This window comes from Lates calcarifer, linkage group LG10, assembly GCF_001640805.2.
Source record: "Lates calcarifer isolate ASB-BC8 linkage group LG10, TLL_Latcal_v3, whole genome shotgun sequence".
Lineage (NCBI taxonomy): Eukaryota > Metazoa > Chordata > Actinopteri > Centropomidae > Lates > Lates calcarifer.
In genome coordinates, this window is record NC_066842.1 from 22,661,592 (window position 1) to 22,682,556 (window position 20,965).

The 20,965-nt window shown below is 40.3% G+C and overlaps 1 protein-coding gene across 2 annotated transcripts in view; it reads left to right on the forward strand.

Moving 5' to 3' along the window:
• Positions 1-20,965, forward strand: part of necab2 (N-terminal EF-hand calcium binding protein 2) — a 115,339-nt gene that overhangs the window by 32,212 nt on the left and 62,162 nt on the right. For both annotated transcript variants that reach the window (XM_018703590.2, XM_018703591.2), the window contains exons 3-5: positions 4,007-4,115; positions 7,113-7,138; positions 7,433-7,530. In XM_018703590.2, coding sequence (XP_018559106.1) covers positions 4,007-4,115; positions 7,113-7,138; positions 7,433-7,530 — 233 coding nt within the window. The remainder of the gene's footprint in view (positions 1-4,006; positions 4,116-7,112; positions 7,139-7,432; positions 7,531-20,965) is intronic.

Genomic DNA, 20,965 nt, shown 5'->3' on the forward strand with positions numbered 1-20,965 from the left:
TGTATCTGTATCTGCAATTGTGTAGGCAACAAAATGATCTGTATCTGTATTCGGGTAGAAGAGCCAAAGTGGGCTTGTTTTATACTGGAAGTTGTGTTAAATTAAACAAAACTTCTATTTTCTAGCCTAAATTTCATTGCCAATGCAGCTGTTGTTCAAAGCATCACTTTGTTGCACTTCAAAGCATCAAAATAGCATATAATTAGTTATGAAATATATTTCCACAAGTTTTATGAGCTGTTTGAACCCTCTATTTAATTAGGGGAAATTAAGTTTTGCATTTGAAATGGAAACAATTTGCAGTTGAAATGCCCTTCAGTTGAAGGGAATAATGTAGGCTGCTAATGTATAATGTTACTGCAGTTTGAATCACTACTTACATAACAGTTATACAGAGAATTTTTTTCCAGTGAAATACTTGTGTTTTACCAAATAACATATTCAGATTCAGGTGCATCCTAATCTTTGAGCTTTAGTGATGCTAGAGACCACGTTTTGTTACCTTTGGTCAGAGTCAGGCCAGCTGTTTCCCCTGGTTTCAGGTCTTTAGTTAGCTGGCTGCTGGCAGTGGCTTTACATTTAGTGTACAGATATAAAAGTGACATCAATCCTCTCATCCAACTTTCTGCAACAAAGTTCAAGAAAAGCACATTTCCCAAATTGTCAGTGGCCTAACTACTAAGTACTTACATAGTTTATTATCCTTTTGGAAATTATCTTTGCGTCTGTGTCAACTGTCAGACAAAAACAAAAACCACCACCAAAAACAACACATAAGATGCTCCAACAACAGCATTACATCTTACGTCTTCAAGATTTGATTAACAGCGCTATACTCAAAGGTACATATACAAAAAAACCTGCCTAGCGCAGATTTGATAATGTTCGTCATGTCTCACCAGGTAAATTCTGTTCCCTGCTTGTTTTTCTACATTTGGAGACTTTTTCATTTTGCATTAACACAAGGTCTTGTACTGCTAATGTACAGGAACTCAGCACAGCATGATTAAATTATGGAAATCTCAGTCCCACATTCTCACACACACACACAGACACACACGCACTGTATGCTGTACCAAATCTGAGCCACAAAGAGCAAGAGCAACAAAGAAAACCTGCTGGCTGTCTGTACCTTTTATTTCTGTAATTCTTTGTTTCATATGATTTGTTTATCCATTCGGACATTTTGCTGCTGTTAGCCTTGCTGTGTGGTGTTTTTAGCCGTATCCCACCACTGTGTAATAAATGTTATACATATACAACACACACAAACTAGATACTAATAACAGGTGTCAGGTGTAGTGTGAAAACAGGGATAACGACCTCTCTAATATGATAATGTTGTGGATATATATAGAGTATTGAGAGTGTAACTTTATTTTTATTTTTACTCCAAGTCTTACATATTGCAGTTCACACACTTTAAACTGAGGACTGTGAAATATAACATTTCTTTTTTGGCTTCTCTCTCACTTACTTACTTACTTACTTACCTGGACTGCCAGCTCATCTCTGCCCTGCTGCTTCAGAAGACATTTTTCAGAGTGGGTCATTTCCTTTGCATCAAAATAATTTCTCTCCATCAACCATTTTGCACAATAAATAAGAGTCATTTTACAAAATAGGGCCAATCTACAGAATCTCATTTTGAGCTGTTGCCAGCTTAAGAGGTTAGTGAGCACAGAGTAGTGCCAGGGTTGTTGTACATCATTTATAGTGGGGTTTTCTTAAATTAGTTGCAGCCAGGACTCAAATAATGGGAATCAGCAGAGATGTTCTGTGCATTGTGTTTCTATCTGATCATGATGCCTGACTGGACAAATGGAAAAAGAGTTTCCCAATAGAGAGCAAGGAGGCAGCACAGTATATGACATACATATGTGTGAGAGGGCATCATGTGGTGGAAAAAAAAAACACATTGGAGTATTTGACAGTGGCACAGCACAAACCAGGGATTAGAGAAGCTGTAGTTTTTTGTTAGACATGTGTAATTTGGGAGTATTTCATGCTTTAGGAAATGGGGTTAGCTCGCTATCTGCTTTGCTTGAGTGGTGTGTGTGTGTGTGTGTGTGTGTTGTGTTTCTGGTGTGTTACTGGAGAATTCCCTAAGTGGGTCTAACCGGGCTAGCTGGCTGCATGCAGTAAATTGGGTCACTGCTGAATTAAACACCAGTGCCTCTGCTTTCAGTGCTGCCTCACTGCTGCGCCAGAGAAGGGCAGGTTAGAAATAGTCACGGCCACAGATTCCGAATACACAGTCGAGCCTGGGCGGGCAGGGACAATGTGACTGGTGCAGTGAACACAAGAAGTGGCATTTCAGAAGTCTGCCTCAAACAAACATGCCTTCTGTCATTGAAAGGTTATGCCAAGTGTCATTAAAAGAAAGCCATTTGTGAGGGCTTTTCTTATTGTGTGCAGCAGAAATCAACATGACACAACATCTGAGCGCCTGCTTCTACTTTGTGTTTCTCTAACAAGGACTGTAAAGAGAGGAGGGATAAAAAATATGGACAGACTAATAGACAGATGGGTATAAAGTAAGTGGAGAGGAGGTAGGAGTAAAGCCAACCAGTTTGTGACTGGCCGTGGTTGTGGGGTTCCTGGAAGCTTTTTGACAGTTTGTTAGTCTTTTTGAAAACTGTGTGAAGTTTTTTCTCCTGAATGGTCAAATCTTGAACACAGCCAGAAAGTGCAGTTTGCTGTCTCCGTGCTATAGATCTGTCATCCACATTCCTGCTGCACTGGAGTGCCCCACCCCACCCTCCCAAAAAAGAAAACAGCAGCAGCAGAAGAAAGAAAGGGGCAATATAAAAAATAAACCAATTCTTGGTCTGAAAATGAGAAATTCAAAAACATAATGCTTCCGTAATCTGCAACTGGCAGAGAACAGAGGGAATGTATAAGGCGGACCTGAGAGCAGAAGTGGAGAGCAGCACATTTGAATTCAGCCCTTTGTAAGGCTGCAGTGCTCCTGTCCCTGTGGTTTCCCAGCTCTCTGCAGTGGTCCCACAGCTCAACATGCTGCATCCAGTCAGCCACACTCAAGGACAACCACACTTTGAGGGCAAGGGAATTAATATTTGATATCTAGCTCTGCATCATGTGGTGAGAAAGACAGTCAGCCATACCAGCAAGCAAATACACGACAGAGTCAAAGCCAAGAAGTGCAGAATAAAACCTGTCATACCCCACATGTGGTTATCCTAAACTCCCAATGTAAACTTCAAAAAGATCTAATAACCCAAAAAGATATTGCTAATATGAGATGACCATCACAGCCTTGCACTTTGCTGTGCATTGGATGCAGATTACTTTCTGTGCTGCAGAAACAATATGAATGTAATACTTGCAGCCCCTTTTTGCATTGCAAATACATTTTTGACAGAGGTACAATAAGAAAGGGCCCATAATGGCCCCTCATGAGACATGCGTATCCACCTTAAAGGGAAAGAGGTAAAGAACTTAAAAAGTTTTTGGGTTTGCTACTAACACCCCCTGAAAACCAGTTTTTGCTGCCCTCCAGTGTTGACTGTTCACTGTGTTCATTACTGTTATGGCTACAACACAGCGTTTCACCTTTGACCACACCTGTCAGAGGTGAAACAGACTTGAAACTTTCAACTATAGTGGTCAGTAAAACTCTGCCTCTCAGCCTGACATCTAATTAGGTAAAGCCCACCATGCTAGAATGCAGTTACCTTTGTTAGGATGATATACCGCATATGAACCAGAGATACTGTATATCTTATGAAGCGCCAATTTTGACTAAACGTGTTTTGCTAGATCCTGCAACTTGTTGACATACTATACATCTTTGTTACAAACTATGTCAGATTGGTGTCAAACATCGTCCATGATAGAGAGTTCCCCACAATAATACAGTGCAATATCGAATATTTAGGTCAAGGTAAATTTATCCCGGATGGAGCTCAGGACTCTTTCTGAGGATGCTTACTGCTACAAATAATTTCACACTGATGTGTGTGTCTGTGTGTGTCTCCTGCAGATGATGGTAAGCTGTCTCTGGATGAGTTCCAGGCTTTCTTCTCTGATGGCACACTGAATGAGGAGGAGCTGGAGAAGCTGTTTCACACCATCGACTCTGATAACACCAGGTCAGCACTGCTACACCACTACTGCATGATCTCGCGCGTGTGTGTGTGTGTGTGTGTGTGTGTGTGTGTGTGTGTGTGTGTGTGTGTGTGTGTGTGTGTGTGTGTCTTTGCCTACAGCATGTAACATTGCTGCACAGCTGCATGAAATGAATCTGCATACTGCACTTGTGTGTGTGTGTGTGTGTGTTGTGTGTGTGTGTGTGTGTGTGTGTGTGTGTGTGTGTGTGTGTGTGTGTGTGTCTTTGCCTACAGCATGTAACATTGCTGCACAGCTGCATGAAATGAATCTGCATACTGCACTTGTGTGTGTGTGTGTGTGTGTTGTGTGCTCACTCCACCGTGACTTTTGTTTTTGATCACATCTCACTATCAATTATGAAGAAGAGGAAATATGCATGCAGCTGTTTTCCTGCTGCACAGCCTCAGTACCACGCTATTCAGTTTAGTGCATGTATGTGTGTATGGGAGTGTGTGTAAAATGTATGCAATTTATTCTGCAGTCAGGAAATGTCACACACAGTTCAGAAAGCTCTTTTTATGGGGAACCTTTTGTACCAAAGTCCTTTATGTTAAGTGACACTTTCAATATAAATGATAAATATGACAGTTAAACAACATAACGAAAGAAGAGAACTGAGGAAAGGCACTGGTGCCTGTTTTTACATCTTTAACCCTCTCTTCTTCTTTGTTGTCATTTATTTTTGTATTAGTCATGCCTACCCTCTAGGACATCAACAGTTTCTTTGGCTACTGCCCTGGGGACACTCTGTTTTGATTGGCTATCATTAAATCAATTCATTGACCCTGCTGATCAGCCAATCACCTCATGCAGCCTATAATCAAGAGAAGAGTGCTGACACAGTGGGATCTAAGTAATCAAAAGACCGGCTCTGTTAATTTACTCCAACCTCCGATTCCTGCAGGTCCTCGAATAAAATGAAACCAAGCAGAACAAAAGCTGACCTTTATGGTTGTTGTAGAATTGAATTAGGTGCAATATATAAATCCAGGCTCAGCCATTAGGGGAGATTTTTTTTTTCTTTTTTAAATCAGTGCAGCAAGTGGACCATGCAACCACCACCATCTCTCTGACGTCAGCCATCTTGCCTCTTGGAGATGGTTGCGCTTTATAAATCTTATTCACTGCAGTGGATGCAGTTGGAAAAATTTCTACTCATTAGAGTTAAGTAGAGTTGGCAGCTACATGCCAGGCCTCAGCACTATCATGTGACAGCAGATAAGGTTATTGATTGGTCTGAGAAAAAGCAGAAATGACGGTGTAAGCGTTTCCTGTTGAAGCAGGAAGTTGATGGATGGAGAGGAGGGACAGAGCCGGCAGAGACTGAGTGCTGTCCTGCTTCCAGTCATTCGTCTATCTGTCTCTGCCTCTCTTTGGTTTCCTCCCATTTCCAGCTTTCTTCCTCTATCAGGCTATTTTCTGAGATCTCTCTTTCTGACGAAATTGTCCTGAGTGCAGTGTAATGGTGGAGAGGAGTTAGAGCATGAACTCTATCTAAGCCCCACTGGTCTGATGTCATAATTGATTTTTGTCCATTTTTACCATCTTTATTTTGCATTTATTGTTTTTGTTGTTGTTTGTTTGTTTTTGTTCAGTACCTAATAAATTGGATTTTTACTTGAATGTAGGGACAAACTCATAAGTCTGACTTATTGTTTAGTTAATTCAACAAACTATGAAACTTTTAGGAGCACAAATACATAAAAGACATGTGCAAGTCTACACTGACAATCATTCAAAACAAAAAAAAACAAAAACAAAGCATATAAATGCATTAAATAATATTACACTTACACAAAACAACGGTCAAATTATATGCAACAGAGACTGAGATATCTCAACTTTTAGTCTGTAGTATACATAGTATACATCTAATCATGTCCATAGTAAGATATGTTGATTCTTTATTTATTGGGTGGAAACCATAGACTGTATATAAACCCAAGAACTAATGAAATTTGGAGAGATGATAAATCTTATTACCAACCCAATAGCTGCCTTTATCACTTGCAGAGAACAACATAATTATTGTTTTTCCTCTGTGAAAATGCAGCCTACATCTGGAAGTACCATTTGGATAGTAAACTGCCACTGTTATTTTAGCCAACTAAATGTTGGAACAACTTTATTACACTCATTACACACACATACACACAAATGTAATTTAAACTACAAGTCATTAGTAAACAAGAAAATACATATAATGCTGTGTAAAACCAGACTTTTGGTGGATGTTTTTAAAGCCCATCTGTCACAGTGATAGATCAGGCTGGCAGAAGTCCTGCATGCAAAATGAAACTGCTGCTTAATAAAATAATATGGGCCATTATCAAATCTGTCTGTCTAACATGGGTCATCCAATCAAATCAAGGCATAAAGGCCTTTTGCTGATATTTTCAATATTTCAATAATGATTAAATTAATTTACAGTGTTTTTTCCCCATATAATGTTCACCTTTTACTGAGCAGTAATTTATAATTAAGATGAACAGATAGACAGATGGAGTTTTTCTGCCTATATCCTCCTCTATCCCCAGTTCTTCCTTCGTCAGTTACATTTCATTCTCTTGGCCGGATCATCTTCCCTCCTTCCCCTCCTTCATTCTCTTTCTTCTTTTTCCTTCTCTCCCTGCTTCATCCTCCCTTGTTCTCCTCTTTCTTTCCTGGTCCGTCAACCAGGGACAGTCTCCTTTATGCCAGTGAAGAATTTGCTGCCAAATGAGTCTCCACACGGTGAACTGAGCATGAATGATGGCAGTGAATTGATTCAGACTCCTGTCAGAGAATCTTGTTAGATCGCTCCCTACCTGCCAAACTCCAAGTCTGTGTTTGTGTGTTTGTAGCTGCATGTGTGTGACTGCATGCAAGAAGCCTGTCCTCTGTTTCTGACCCTGCTCTTTTCCATCCCTTTCCTTCCTTCTTCCTTCCTTCCCCCCATTTTTCTCTCCCTCTGCTGCTCCTCTGCTATGCTGTGATAGTAATGTTGACACTAAGGAACTCTGTGGTAAGTAGACTGCCCACTCACACACACACACACACACACACACACACACACACACACACACACACACACTTTTCCCTGCCACTGCCCTCATTCTCTTTCTTATCTATTATTAAAAAGTACCACTTATTAAAAGTACTCTCAGTTGAAATGCAGTTATTTTTCTTTAGAATATATTATTTCAGCTACTATCAGCTCGCTGCTACAAATTATTGTTTAACCTAAAAAGTTGTTTAAACCTTGTAATGTGCCAATTTGTGTGTGTGTGTGTGTTTGTGCGTCTGTGTCTGTGTGCAGACTACTTTGCCAAGCACATGGGGGACTATGAGGGAGTTCTGGCCTCGTTGGAAACACTCAATCTTTCCATCCTCAAAGCCATGGACTTCACCAAGAAGGTACGTGTGTCTTTGTGTGTGTTCACATGTGTGTGTGTGTGTGAGAGAGAGAGAGAGAGACAGACAGACAGACAGAGAGCGAGTAAGAGAGAAAGTGAAGAGATGGGTAGAGACAGCTTTCTGTTATACTCCAAAAACTCTCCAAAATTAATTCGGTATATTTCCTTAAGACATAAATAAAGACATCAATTTTTGTGTCTTACTAATATCTTGAATGGGGCAGCACGGTGGTGCAGTGGTTAGCACTGTTGCCTCACAGCAAGAAGGTTCTGGGGTTCAGTTTCCATGTAAAGTTTGCATGATCCTCCTGTGCCTGCATGAGTTCTCTCCAGGTACTCTGACCACAGTCCACAGACATGCAAGTTAGGTTAACTGGTAACTCTAAATTGCCCGAGTGTGAGTGTGAAAGGCTGTATGTCTATATGTGTTGGCCCTGTGATGGACTCATGATCTGCCCCCTCCGTGACTCTTAATGGCTAAATGCTATGAGAGAATGAGAGACATTATGGATGGCTTGCTACACAATGAGCAGCGCTGTCCATGGTTCTGAAACAACAGCTAAGACACAAAGCCTATTTAACAGCACTGGTCTTTGCTATTGGAAATTCAATCAGTGCAACATGTTTTATAAAAAATTGCTTTTTGGTAAGTTATGAGAAGATAAAGACCAAAAGTATAAGATCTATCAGATGCATATTGATAATTTGGCTTGTCTTTAAATTAAGTTAATCAATGTGACAATCACACAGAAATTATTTTATTTCCTCATTTAAATGGAAATGTTTTTATATTGCCTACTGATATTTGCTTTTGCTTTTTAATTTAGTTGGCCTGTAACCCAGCCTAATTTTATTTCACTGCTGAGCAGCATGTTCTTCAAATAACTGAATGGCTGACATGAGTTCAGCTGCAGCCTTTCTTATTACCATCAGAAGACGAACACACATATTTCTGTTTGGCTCTATTAATCTCCAGACAACCTGTCAGCAGTGATATGTGTGTGCTCTGCATCAGTTGCAATGTGGAAGCAAAGTGTTCACCTTTGCCCCTCTAAAAATACAGCACAATGTACAGTGAGTCTGTTCCCACAAGGTGTGTGTGTGTGTGTGTGTGCGCACGCGCATTGCAGAAAAAAACAGTATGTCAAGTTTCTCCCTTTTGCCACAGCCACAGGCTCCTCCACCCAGTTCACATCATGAGCCTGTAAGTGCATGTCTTGTGAATGAGAGTGCATGTGTTGGGGTGTGCATATATGTCTATATGTGTTGGCCCTGTGATGGACTCATGATCTGCCCCCTCCGTGACTCTTAATGGCTAAATAATGGCTAAATGGTATGAGAGAATGAGAGAATGAGAGAGTGAGAGAGGAGTATGAGAATATGCGTGTGTGTGTGTGTGTGTGTGTGTGTGTGTGTGTGTGTGTGTGTGTGTGTGTGTGTGTGTGTGTGTGTGTATGGCAGTCAGCTGGAGAACAATAATGTGTTATCCTAGTTTTTCCCATGTGCTATATATAGCAGCTGGCCCACAGCCAAACTCCAATATCCATGTTCATGTTAGGGGTGTGTGTGTGTGTGTGTGTGTGTGTGTGTGTGTGTGTGTGTGTAGCACTCAGACTCTGCTCTGTGTGTCTCTATATCTCTATCCACCAGCTCTGTCTTTATCTTTCTTTCAGCTGCAGGCCATTCTGAAGCACTCAAACACACACATTTGCCCTCCCTCACACACTACCTCTGGCTAGTTTCCCTCTAATGAGCAGCCATTGTTTAATCAATCAGTCGAGTGTCTCTCTTGTTCTATTGCTGTATCTCTTATGCTCTCACACACATGCACTCTCTACCATTCTTTCTCTGGAGCAGTGATATCATTATATTGTCTGTTGCGGGCAGTGTGGAAGAGCTCCAGCAGTGCTGTGTAGAGAGTGGACCAGCTCAAAGAGTCAAATAGCCAAACTGAGCTCAGACACTGCTGACAAGTCAAATATTGATGGGGGGATTTGAGTGTGTGTGTGTGTGTCTGTGTCTGTGTGTGTGTGTCAACGAGAGAGAGAGAGAGAGAGAAAGAGAGAGAAAGAGAGAGAGAGAGAGAGAGAAAGTGAGAAAGTGTTTTAGACAGCGAGGCTAAAGTAGACTTTACTGCAGACAGAGACAGAGATTGGAAGCTAAGGTATCCTTATTTAAAATACAGTTTAGACACTGCAGCTGTCAGTCATTTAGCAGACAGTTTGTTTGTAGATTTTCAGTTGCATTCTAGTAACCTGGAACTGTTTCTGAGCTTAGCAGAAAAACTACTACTCAGTTTAAACTGGTGAACTGCTTTTGACTTTACTGTGAGTCACATTAGCCAACTCACAAGAATGTTTGTGAGTGCTCATGTAATAATTTATTACTGTTTAGTTAATACTGGCCTTATTATAGTAAGTGGATCATGTATTGACCATGACATGACTGGATCCACATGAAATACCATTTCATCACCGATATCGTAAAATTCCGTGTTTCTGTTATCTGTGACAGCAGCTCCTGCCCTTGTGTTATCTTGAATAAAAAGCCTCTCAGTGAGGTATAGAGACGATATGGAAAAAAGAGAGCACTGGTACTGAATCAGCACTTGGCATCCACAGATACTCTGAGTGGAGAGGTATTGGCAACTGCAGCTGGAGAGAAAAAGCTGGTGCATCGGTGCATCTGTAGCTACATGTACTTTCCCACGTTGACGGGAAAAAAATGAAGGCCAATATCTGTAGAATGTAACTTTTCAGACTTTGGCACCTCCTTGTGGTAGCATCACAAAAGAGACTGTGGCAGATAGCTACACAGGTCACTTATGGATATATTAAAAGAGAGGTTGGATACAGTGGTATAGCTCAGCCCTGGTGCCAATTTTTCCCAGTGGCCACTGGTAGTACAGTAATAAAAAAAAATCTGCTGTGACAGTATAACCATTTCCTCTACAGACCCCCATTGTAAATGAGACACTATGAAGATGTTGTTATAATACGTCCATAAGGCTACTGCACATCATTACATGACATTTGTAAGTAGAGAGGTCACTGTTACCTTCACCTTTATTCTGCTCTCTTTTATTCTCTGTCTGCAAGTCCATACTAAACTAAGACAATCATATCTTCATATTATACATAGGATATATCTTTGTCATCATTATTTTCATCATCTTGTGCATGAAAATGGATTTGGTCTTCTAAAGCAAACTAATTGTATTCCAACAAAAGTCAATGTCATATCTTTAAGTCTGCTCAAATATAAAAAAAAAACCCCTGCACATTTTAACCAGTTCAGTTCTTATTGCCTAACAACCCGGTCTTAGTCTCGTACTCAAAATCACTGGAGCAACACTTTGAGTGTGTTTCATAGTTAGGCGGTTCTTTCAAATGGGCTCCTCCCCTGAAACTGGAGCTTATCAAGTTCTCAGCAAAGATCTAAGTGGACAGTCTGAGTGCTAATCTACAAGTAAGGATAAGAGCTTAAGTCACTGGGCTGGCTGTAATACAGTGGCTACATATGTCTCAATTTAATATTACCTAAAATAGCATCAGTAATGCTCATGTCTGTATCTTTTCCTCCTGCACTCTTCCTTGTGTATATCTATCACAGCCTTCTTTCTTTGCTGTCAGTCTCATTATTCATTTCCTCACCCTGCCCCCATTTACTGTCTTCCTCTCTCTATCTGTCTCTCTCTTTCTGTTATGTTTTAAAATGATAAATCATTCCATATTGTAGATGTCAAGATATAATAAGATATTATCGTCAGCATATCCTGTACGATAAACCAATGATATTAATGCCTTGAAAAAGATGTTTTGAGACATCCATAAAAACTGGAGAGAATCTCCAAATTGAAGCAGATGTGAGGAGGTGGAGTGGGTGGAGCTAAAAGACAGAGTGTGATATTAGGTTGAGCGTTGGGCTACAGCCTGAGTCCTGGCCTTTTAGATCCCTTTGAGAATTGATTAGCCCTGCATCCACCTTGGTGAATATAGACACAGAGAGAGAAAGAATGAGTGAAACAAGGGAGCAGACTTTGTACTCGGTAGTTACCTACTATACTGTACAGAAGTGTTTTTTTTTTTTCTTTAAAGCACTAGGTTGGAATCTAAAGGCCGTTTGCAGTAAGAATAAAATGGATCTCCAGATTATTCAGCTGAAATTTATATCTCCAGCAGTCTTGGCTCTGTTATGTTGCAGACACCTTGCCAAGTTCTTGCAATGTAAGACAGGATGCATAAAATTACAGACTCTGGGGCTGCTTCTGGAATAAAACATGTTAGAGTAACCAATGCAATACCTGTATAATCTTGTAGGCCTATTATTTTTCTAACCAGAATATAAATTGTCTGAATTTGTGTCCCTTGACAAAGAGTTTGACATCCACAGCTGTAAGCCATACAGCTGGACAGACTGCTAGATACTGATACACTCTGTCTTTGTCACCATCGGTCATCGTCCTCCCCTTCATGCTCCCAAAGGGACAACCAACGCACTAATAATTCATGCAAATGTGATATTTCCATTTGCTTCATGCAGTATTCATTATTTTGACTGTCAAGGTATCAATTAGTGGAAGCAGTCGTTGCTGTCTGTCTGAAGAGGCTCATGAGATTCTGCAAATGAGCTGATCATAAAGTAATTAGTGGTGATTAATAAACTCAAATCACCTCTGACCTCACATCAGATCAGCTCAGGTATTAATTGTAATTATCCTGCTAATACACAAAAGAATCTGAGGAGTTATTTCAAAGCCATAATTATCTTTAGATGGTAACATTAGATTACAGTAGGAACTTGGATTAATAAACTGAATCATCTGCCTAGTGTCTATTATCCATGCTATTTACTGCATGAAAATTGTATTGACTTATTAATATGTTTACATTGCAAAATTGTGAAAAATTTTAAACCAACACAATATACGTCTACAATATGCCATTCTTTTATCTTTGTTATTACTGAGATTTTTTTACAGTGTAGCAAGCAAGGTGTCATGTTGCCCATAACATCCTACTGCAGCTCATGTTAGCATGGCATCACCCCAAGAGGTTTTTAGAAGTTGCTATGGTGACAGTTGCCATGGAGGCAGGATACTTTGGGGACAGTTGTCATGGAGACAGGTTGAGTTGATGTTGGTCTACATGGAGCCAGCTTGTTAAGACAAAAGATCGCCCAACTAACTTTTGCCAAAGTTTTGTATTTGCAAGCAGATCCCACTCATGTCGTCATCCAGCATCAGATTCAGGACAGACTGTGGGCTTCATTCTGACATCCCTGACGTCTCTATGACAGTTGATGTACTTTGTTGACTTTACTGTAGTTCTTCTAGCAAAACTCATTTCCACGAGCGAGTGGCTGATTTCACAAACAAGATCAAAGATGGCTGCCATCAAGCATTATGAGCAGTGAAGGAAGTTAAGAAAAACCTTAAGAAAGGAGAGGCTGACAGCAAGTTTGTTTGGCAGAGGCAGATTTTAAGAAAGCCCTGTGTGTCTGCTTCTTAACTTAGGTAGCATCTGAGTCATATCCCCAGATGAAGGCTCTGAATGTTATGATTTAGACAGGGAACAAATATATAATCCACAGGGATGGAGCAAATGTGTTGAAATGCTTCAAATCCAGTGTTGTTTCGACTATTTATCTTTTGTGTGAATGCTTTTATGGCACTATCGGAGTCAGAAGTGGTTCCAGAAAACAGTTTTAATTGGCTCTCCGGCAGGTGGAAATAAGTAACCGCCCTTCCCATGAGGACTGTGTGTGTGTGTGTGTGTGAGTGTGTGTGTACGTTGGGGATGAGGAGAGCTTAAGCAAGCAACAAAAACAGAAGGGGGAGAATTCATTAAATCTCCTGTCCTATCTGTCCTGTATAAATGCTATGTTTAATGAGCTACTCTCATTAGCGCTTTATATTTTCAAGCTTTCACTGCGCAAGCCGCCATACTCATTGACAACTCTGCAGGCACGCACAATCACACACACTCACATAGTTTCTCTCAGACTAAAATCTTGTTAAGCTGGTCTTTTTTTCAAAATCTGTTCAGGAAATTGTTTCGCACTGGTGAGTGACCCTGCATGAGGTTTTTAGTTGGCTCTCATCTGAAACCTCCTCCCCATCTCCTCTTCCTCTCGCTTCTCTTTTCTCTCATCTTCTCTTCTTTCATCTCTGCTGTATTGTCTTCTTCCGCCCCCAAGCCACCTCCCCCACCTCATCCTCTCCGTCCTCTCTTTTCTTCATGAAGATTAAGGTGAAGCAGATCACGGGTCAGGGGAGCTGTTTTGGTCTGTACACAATAACGTTTGAGCAGAATGAGGATAGTAAAGAGTGGAGTGAAAGTGATGGAGGAGAATTGGGAGAGGAGAAAGGCAACAGGGAAGAAAGGAGAGGATGGGAGGAGGAGAGCAGATTAGGTGAAGGGGGTGTGGCAAGTGAGTAAAAAATCTCAGTGGGTACGATAGCGGTTTGCATAGCATTCATCAGTTATTCATTAGGATTTAATGGGGTTTCAGATGAAGATTGTACATATGCAGTGCAGTATGTTGGCAATGCGGTGGTGAAATGAAGAATCTTAGTCTTTGTTCTTGAACTTTTATCCTTGTTATAGCATTTTCAAACCCTTAATGCAATCTTTTCAATAGACCACCAAAACTGACAAAAAGCAGTAAAAGGTTATTTGAGTTAAAGATATAACTGACTGCATGAATAAATAATACTGTTCTTTCAGTTGTTAAAATGAAGTGTAAAATGAAATGAGTTTTATACTTTTCCTTTAATATCAAATCAGCTAGTAGCCTATATAAAGATGTAAGCCACCCTCTTATACAGTATATGGCCACACCTAACAAATTATCACATGGAAAATGGGAAATGTTGAATGGTTAGAATTACATATGTGCTAATGCCAAGAGAAAAAAAAGAGCTTGTAAATGATTAATAAATTCAAATAAATTAAGTAAAGGTTGGTTCGAGGTAAAGGAAAAAAGGAAGTGTATCTATTTATGTACTGATTGCAGGTTGTATATTTCAGTCCTGGTTGATTTGGTGACACCCATGATTAAATGCAGCACACAGAGTGAATAGATGCATTTTTAGCACTAACCTCGAGTGACCAACACATTGCCTTGTCTGTGACTGATTCACATTAAAAGCCAGTCCATGTTTTGCTAGTTTTTGCTAGCATTAGCAGTAACTTAATACAGCTTTTGCTTGGCTGCAGAAGATTCAGTAAACAGAGAGCTTAAATGAGAAAATAAAATAAACAATGACTGATTGCATGTCACTTTTCTCATGAATGAATTCATGTGAAAGCAGAATCTCGGAATGGTGGACTCCACCAGTAACAATAAAACCAACTTTATAGAAAACACAATTATACAATGTAAATACCATGAATGGCTGTTATTGAAAAAGTGCCAACTAGGGATGTGCACGAATAAACGATGAGTCAATTAATCTACACAGTAAACATAGTCGACGTCTATTTTTAAGAATTTTTATTTCACAAATTTTTAATTGGGTGGAGGTGGGAAGAAAGATGCTGAAATATTATTTATGGTTCTGTTGCTGCTGAATGCTTCTTCTCTGCTGCATCTTGCTCTGTATGGTGCAAGCAAAAGGCGGTTGGCAATTTAAAAAAAAATAAAAAAAATTATGCCATTATGCCGGGGTTGCTTAATGTTCTTCGGAGGAGTTATTGTTTTAGTAGTTTCTCGTTCAAAATCTGCTTAATAAGGGCCTGTGGGCTGATAACCGAGCTGCCGCTAACATTAGCTCACTTTGTTTCTATGCTCAGCTTGTTTTTAGGTTAGGACTCCTTCAGTGTTCATCATTCAGGAGGTTTTTAGTGAGAGATGAATTATCCACCGAGGTCTCACTGGATAAAACAATTTCATATTTAACAAATCTATGTTTCTCCGTGGCTGTTTGCTCAACTTCTTTCTCTGATAACTGAAGATCCAGATGTCTGATGACAAAAATCCTTCACGTTACATCGACAGTGACCAGAACATTTCTGGTTCTGTGCTTTAGATTCTCAGCACAGACTTGACACACTGCTGAGAACTAGTCTGAGGTGTGTTGTTGATGACTGGAGCTTGGGAGGTAAAGTTAGTACATCTGTACACTACAGTCCAACAAACATAACTCGACATGACAACATATTATTTTGGTTTGGGTGAAGGGCACGTGTTAATTGGGACGTCGCGACTAATTGATTTAAATTGGCTTGACAATCGACTTCAAAAAGTAATTGAAATACCCATCCTTAGTGCCAACCAATAACACTATCAAGTTTTAGCTTCGACATTTTCTAAAGCTTTATATTTCTTGTCTAATAACTTTTTATTACCCTTGGTCACTCCATTATTTTTTTCTTACCTTTCCATCTACAGATCTTTTTTTATGTGACAGAATGATAATGAAAACTGAGTTTAAAGGAAAAATCATTAAACACAAAATGACATCTAATCTCCATTTGTTTAGTGTGTTTAGTGTGTCTAACTAGCCACCTGGCGCCAGGAGTTCAGTATGAAGCATTCCTGCAATCACAGCAACCTAGACACGCATACATACAGTATATTATAATATATAATATAATACATAATATACAGATATATCACTAAGTGGCATCAACCCAGATAGCAAGTGCATCCCTCAGCCTCTAGAACGTGGTGTCCAAGGTTACCGTTTCCATGGTAACCAGGGAGCAGGATACTGCTGTCAGAGTGCTGGATGTTAAAGAAGTTAAGTTAGACTCAGGGAATGAGAAGATGAGGCAAGTGAGGGAGTTGACAAGGATAAACTGAGGGGAGGAAAGAGTTTCACAAAGGGCAAAGAGAGAAATGTAAGGCAGAGGGAGGGGGAAGATGCTGAGGGAAAAAACTTGACTGGACTCTTCCGGTCTTCTAGGGAGTTAGGAAGAAAGAAGAGAGTAAAGAAACTGATCAGAGTGAAGAAGCAAACAAGATGTGAAGGAACTGAAGTGTAAGAGGTGATAGGGTAGGAGTCTGAGATAAGAGGTCAGACAGCGAGAGAAAGAGATGAGGGAGGTCAGAGATGCAGCTTGACATCTTTCTCATGGCTGCCATTACTGTGTGAATGAGGGGGAAGCTCTGTGAATGAAACTGATTACTGATTACATGGTTTCATTTCATCATTCAGCCTCTGAGTAGTACATTGCTTTGCCGGTTCAGTATAGCCTTGCTTATCTCTTTCATGTAAAACCGCTGCAGGTCACACAACACAGTTCCACAACTGTTGGACACAGAACAAATGAGTCAAAAGTCCCTTACTGTGCCCATCATTTGCATATTTCCATCATGAACGAAGGCAGAACCCCAGATAGACCTTAAGAGTGCTTAAGCCTCTGTCCTTTTGACCTCAGACTTGACAAGTACCCTCTTTGCTCTCTGACCAAATGTGAAATGAATCTGTGCCTCATCCACAGTGCTACAGCATGGGCGTCACATGAAGATTCACAGTCTTCACAATTCAGCACCATTATAATCTTAATGCCTGTCTGACCACATTTGCGGTGAATCAGATCAACCCAATTGGATCAAACATGTCATTTCCTGTTGTCAGTAGGTGGCACTATGACTATACCTGTATACTGGGATGTAGATGTGTTCAGAACAGGTCTGTTGTCAAACCTGTGAAATTTGGGGTTGATTTGACAAAGTATGTTTGTGTTACATCAACATCCTTCTTGAAGGCGACATCAAAAATTGTGCCACCACGGGCAACAAAGTTTTAGGCTGTGATGTCAAAGAGACTTTTTTGTACATCTGGGAATGTTACATATGTGGTCTGAATTTCATCTACCTAGGACAAAGTAAACCCAATGGCAAGGGGGTTTTGAAAATTTCTGGGGGGTGCTATAGAGCCATTTTACAGCACCTGTGCACGAGACCCTCAGAGTACATTTTCGCCAGGCCTGACCTGTGTGCAGATCTGAGTTTTGCCTTTGCACGCTTCACGCTCTGGGCCCTAATTAAGTGTTATACCTGCTTATCATCAACATGCCAGCATTGTCATTGTGATAATGTTGTGGATGTTTGCATTCACTCAAGCACCTTCAGAGTGCTTACAGTGCTTCTACTTTATGTTTTTTTTTTATTTTTATGTATCTATCCCATTGAGCAGCACTTTTATCATCTGTGTCACCACAGGACATTCTCTCAACCTGATACATACATCATAGACTTGTTTTAACTTGTCTTGTTTTTACTTGTTTTTACACTGTACTGAGCCATATTTGACAGTCCGGTTTAAAAATGTATAACAGATAGCCTATCTGAATCCTCTTTACTACAGTTACTAATAGCTACAAAGGTATGAGTTGTTGCCCCTTCACACATCTAGCACACAAAAGGAGATTGTACGTGCCAGACGCATTCTTATCCGTTGGAAATACTTTGTTTGGTTTAGGCAGGGGGTGCTGCCTCAAGGCAGAGCATGCAGGAGAGAGGATAGAAACATCATCAACACGCGCACTTGCTTGCTGTGAATTCTCGGGACATTCTCTATTCACACTTTGGCTCATTCAGCACACTTTTGGTGCACTTTTTACTGGGGAGCTGGCAGGGTAAAGTCTGTTTAATGCCTGGTCCAACTAATTTGGACATCTGCATTCTCGCAGACAGCTCCTCTGGGTAATATCTAGATAAGTTCAGGGTTGCAGTGCTGTTCTGCATTAGCTTTGCAGGCTGAGTATATCCAGTAAGAGTTGGAGCAACAACACAGCAGAAGAGCAGCCATCGTGTTACTCTTTTTATATGTATGTGTGCCTGTCTGTCCCCTGCTTACTCAGTCATGGTGCTGTTCTGTACAGAGCGGATGTGACCATGCATGAATCTACCAAGTATGCATCCTCAGTGTATCCCACAGCTATTAATGATGTGGACATTAATAATTTGTGTGTGTATGTGTGAGAGAGAGAGATAGAGAGAGAGAGAGAGGAGAGAGAGAGAGAGAGAACTGGCAGAGTGTGTGTTGTCTTGTCAGCTTGGTGTGTGTTGACTGATGAGGTTACACCCTAAGCATGAATAATGCAGAGGACTGTAGGGAGTGAGAAAGAGAGAGTCCAGTGTATGTGTGTGAGAAAGAGAAAGAGAGGTGGATGAGTAATTGGGTGAAAGGAGAGCAGAGAGAGAGGAACTCTACTTAGGGATTTAATACAGAGTTGAGGGAGTGAAAATAAAACACATAAATGAACCAGAAAGCTCAATACAATGTACAGTACATCCCTCTTCCCTCATAACCCCCTTTGTTTTCTTCTCTTCACTCCTCTTCCTGTTTTTCCCACTTCCTGTCTCCATCTTCTCCCTTCTTATCACCCTTTCCTCAAGCAGCTTCACTCTCTCCTACTGTTTATCCTCTCCTTCGATCTCCATCCTCCTTGTCGCCTCCCTCCATTCTCGTCTCTCTCTGAAGGCTGATAAAGCTGGCATGATATCTGAAGAGTCTGAATGTTTCTGATGCTTGTTAGTGGGCTTGCCTTCTGTTTAGAAACAAACTCAGGCACGCTGCCTGCTGCGAACCATTTCCACCAGTTAAGTCTCTCCAATAAACCAAATGTTTGGTAATCATTATCTTTTCCTTTTAATAGCATCCTTCAGTCTTGATGGCAAACACAAATGTCCTCTATGATGATGAGTTACCACAAATTAAAATGTAACTATCTGTAGAATGTTTATGTGATTACAGCATATTCTGATATAATAACCATTTTTGTGGAAAAATGTCTCACAGTGAAGGCAGTCTAGTCTCTTTTTTAATACTACAACTCCAGGGGTGCATCACAGTTAGAAATTTTCAGTCTACTCATAGTGTCTCTACAGCACTTCAAATACATTTTGGACTAATACTCTGCGTAGCCAAATCAATGGCTGTTAAAGTGATTGTTCAAAATTTTGGGACATATACTATGTTGTTTTCTTGCCAAGAGTAAAATCAATATCATACTCTTGTATCTGTTTATTAGAATGTGGAGCTACACCGGGCAGCTGGTCAGCTTATCTTAGCATATAGATTGCAGACTATGGGAAACCACTAGCCTGTCCAAAGATAATCAAAAGCTAACAACAAATCTTAATCTCACTAATTAGTATGTTATGTCTTGTTTGTTTAATTTGCACACCAATCTGGTGTCTTGTTATCAAGTTGCCAGGAAACCAGCTGAATTTTGTTCTATGGATTAAACCAAGAAGATATTTTGTGTCAGCCTGTAACATTTAGACTTCCCTGTAACCATGCTGTTTCCCCCTTCTTCCAGTATTTATGCGAAAATAGCTTTATGCTGGTATATCGATGAGAGTTGTACTGATTTCTCCTCTAACTCTCAGCAAAAAGGTAGTAGACATACTGTAGGCAAATGACATCCTTACATACCAAATGGCCCATGTGTGTTTCACCAAGTGGCCCTTTCAGACACAACACAATTTATGCTGTACTCTGTTCAGCAGGGGAGTCATACTGCAGTCAAAGTTTAACCTAATTGAACTTTGACTGTGGTGCACACACAGCCAACAACGGCACATTTGCGTGCACTTTGCTTGACGCCGCAGCAAACCACCGAAGCCAGCTGATAATGATGGGTTTCAGAGTGCAGTGGTCCCATTGTCATGTTCTGCCTGAAAGCCCCATCAGACCTAGTACTGTAAATTTAATCAATTATGTAACAGAAATAGTGTGTTTTAAAGTTAACAGAGGATTTGGATTGTAATAGGAATAGTTATGATGGCTGAACAGAGAATAGACCACCTACAGAAATGTCCTTAAGAGAAGCAAAACAAACAAAACAGCATGGATAACATAACAACAAATTAATTCATTATCTATGCTCTTATCTTCAAGGTCATGGAGGGTACACCTTCCACAGATTGCCAGTCCATTACAGGGCCAACACATATACATATATATATATATATATATATATATATATATATATATATACACACAAACAACCATTCACACTCACATTCACACTTATGGCCAATTTAGAGTCACCAAACATAGCAGCAAATGTGATGTTAAAAATCTAAATCTCACCTTAATTTGACAAATGTTTCACATTTTACCCATTTGATCAGGTTTTTACTCATTTGTTCATTAGCATGCAAATAGTATACACTCAACTTAGAAGATTTGTCTTGTTACAAAATCAAAGCAGAAAATAGATGCTGATAGTGCAGAGTTTGAGTGGGTGTGTGGGTGTGTGCCTGTGTGCATGTGTCCATGCTCAGGGTAGTGTCCTGCTAATGGACTGGCAGATGTCTCCAGAGGAGGAGCAGCGGGTGGTCAGTTATACTAGTCCAACTTTAGTTCTCACGACACACACACACATACACACACAGACACAGAGAGAGAGACACACACATACACTCAGTCCATTTCTCTTGGTTATTACTCTTCTCTGACCCCCTATCTTGAT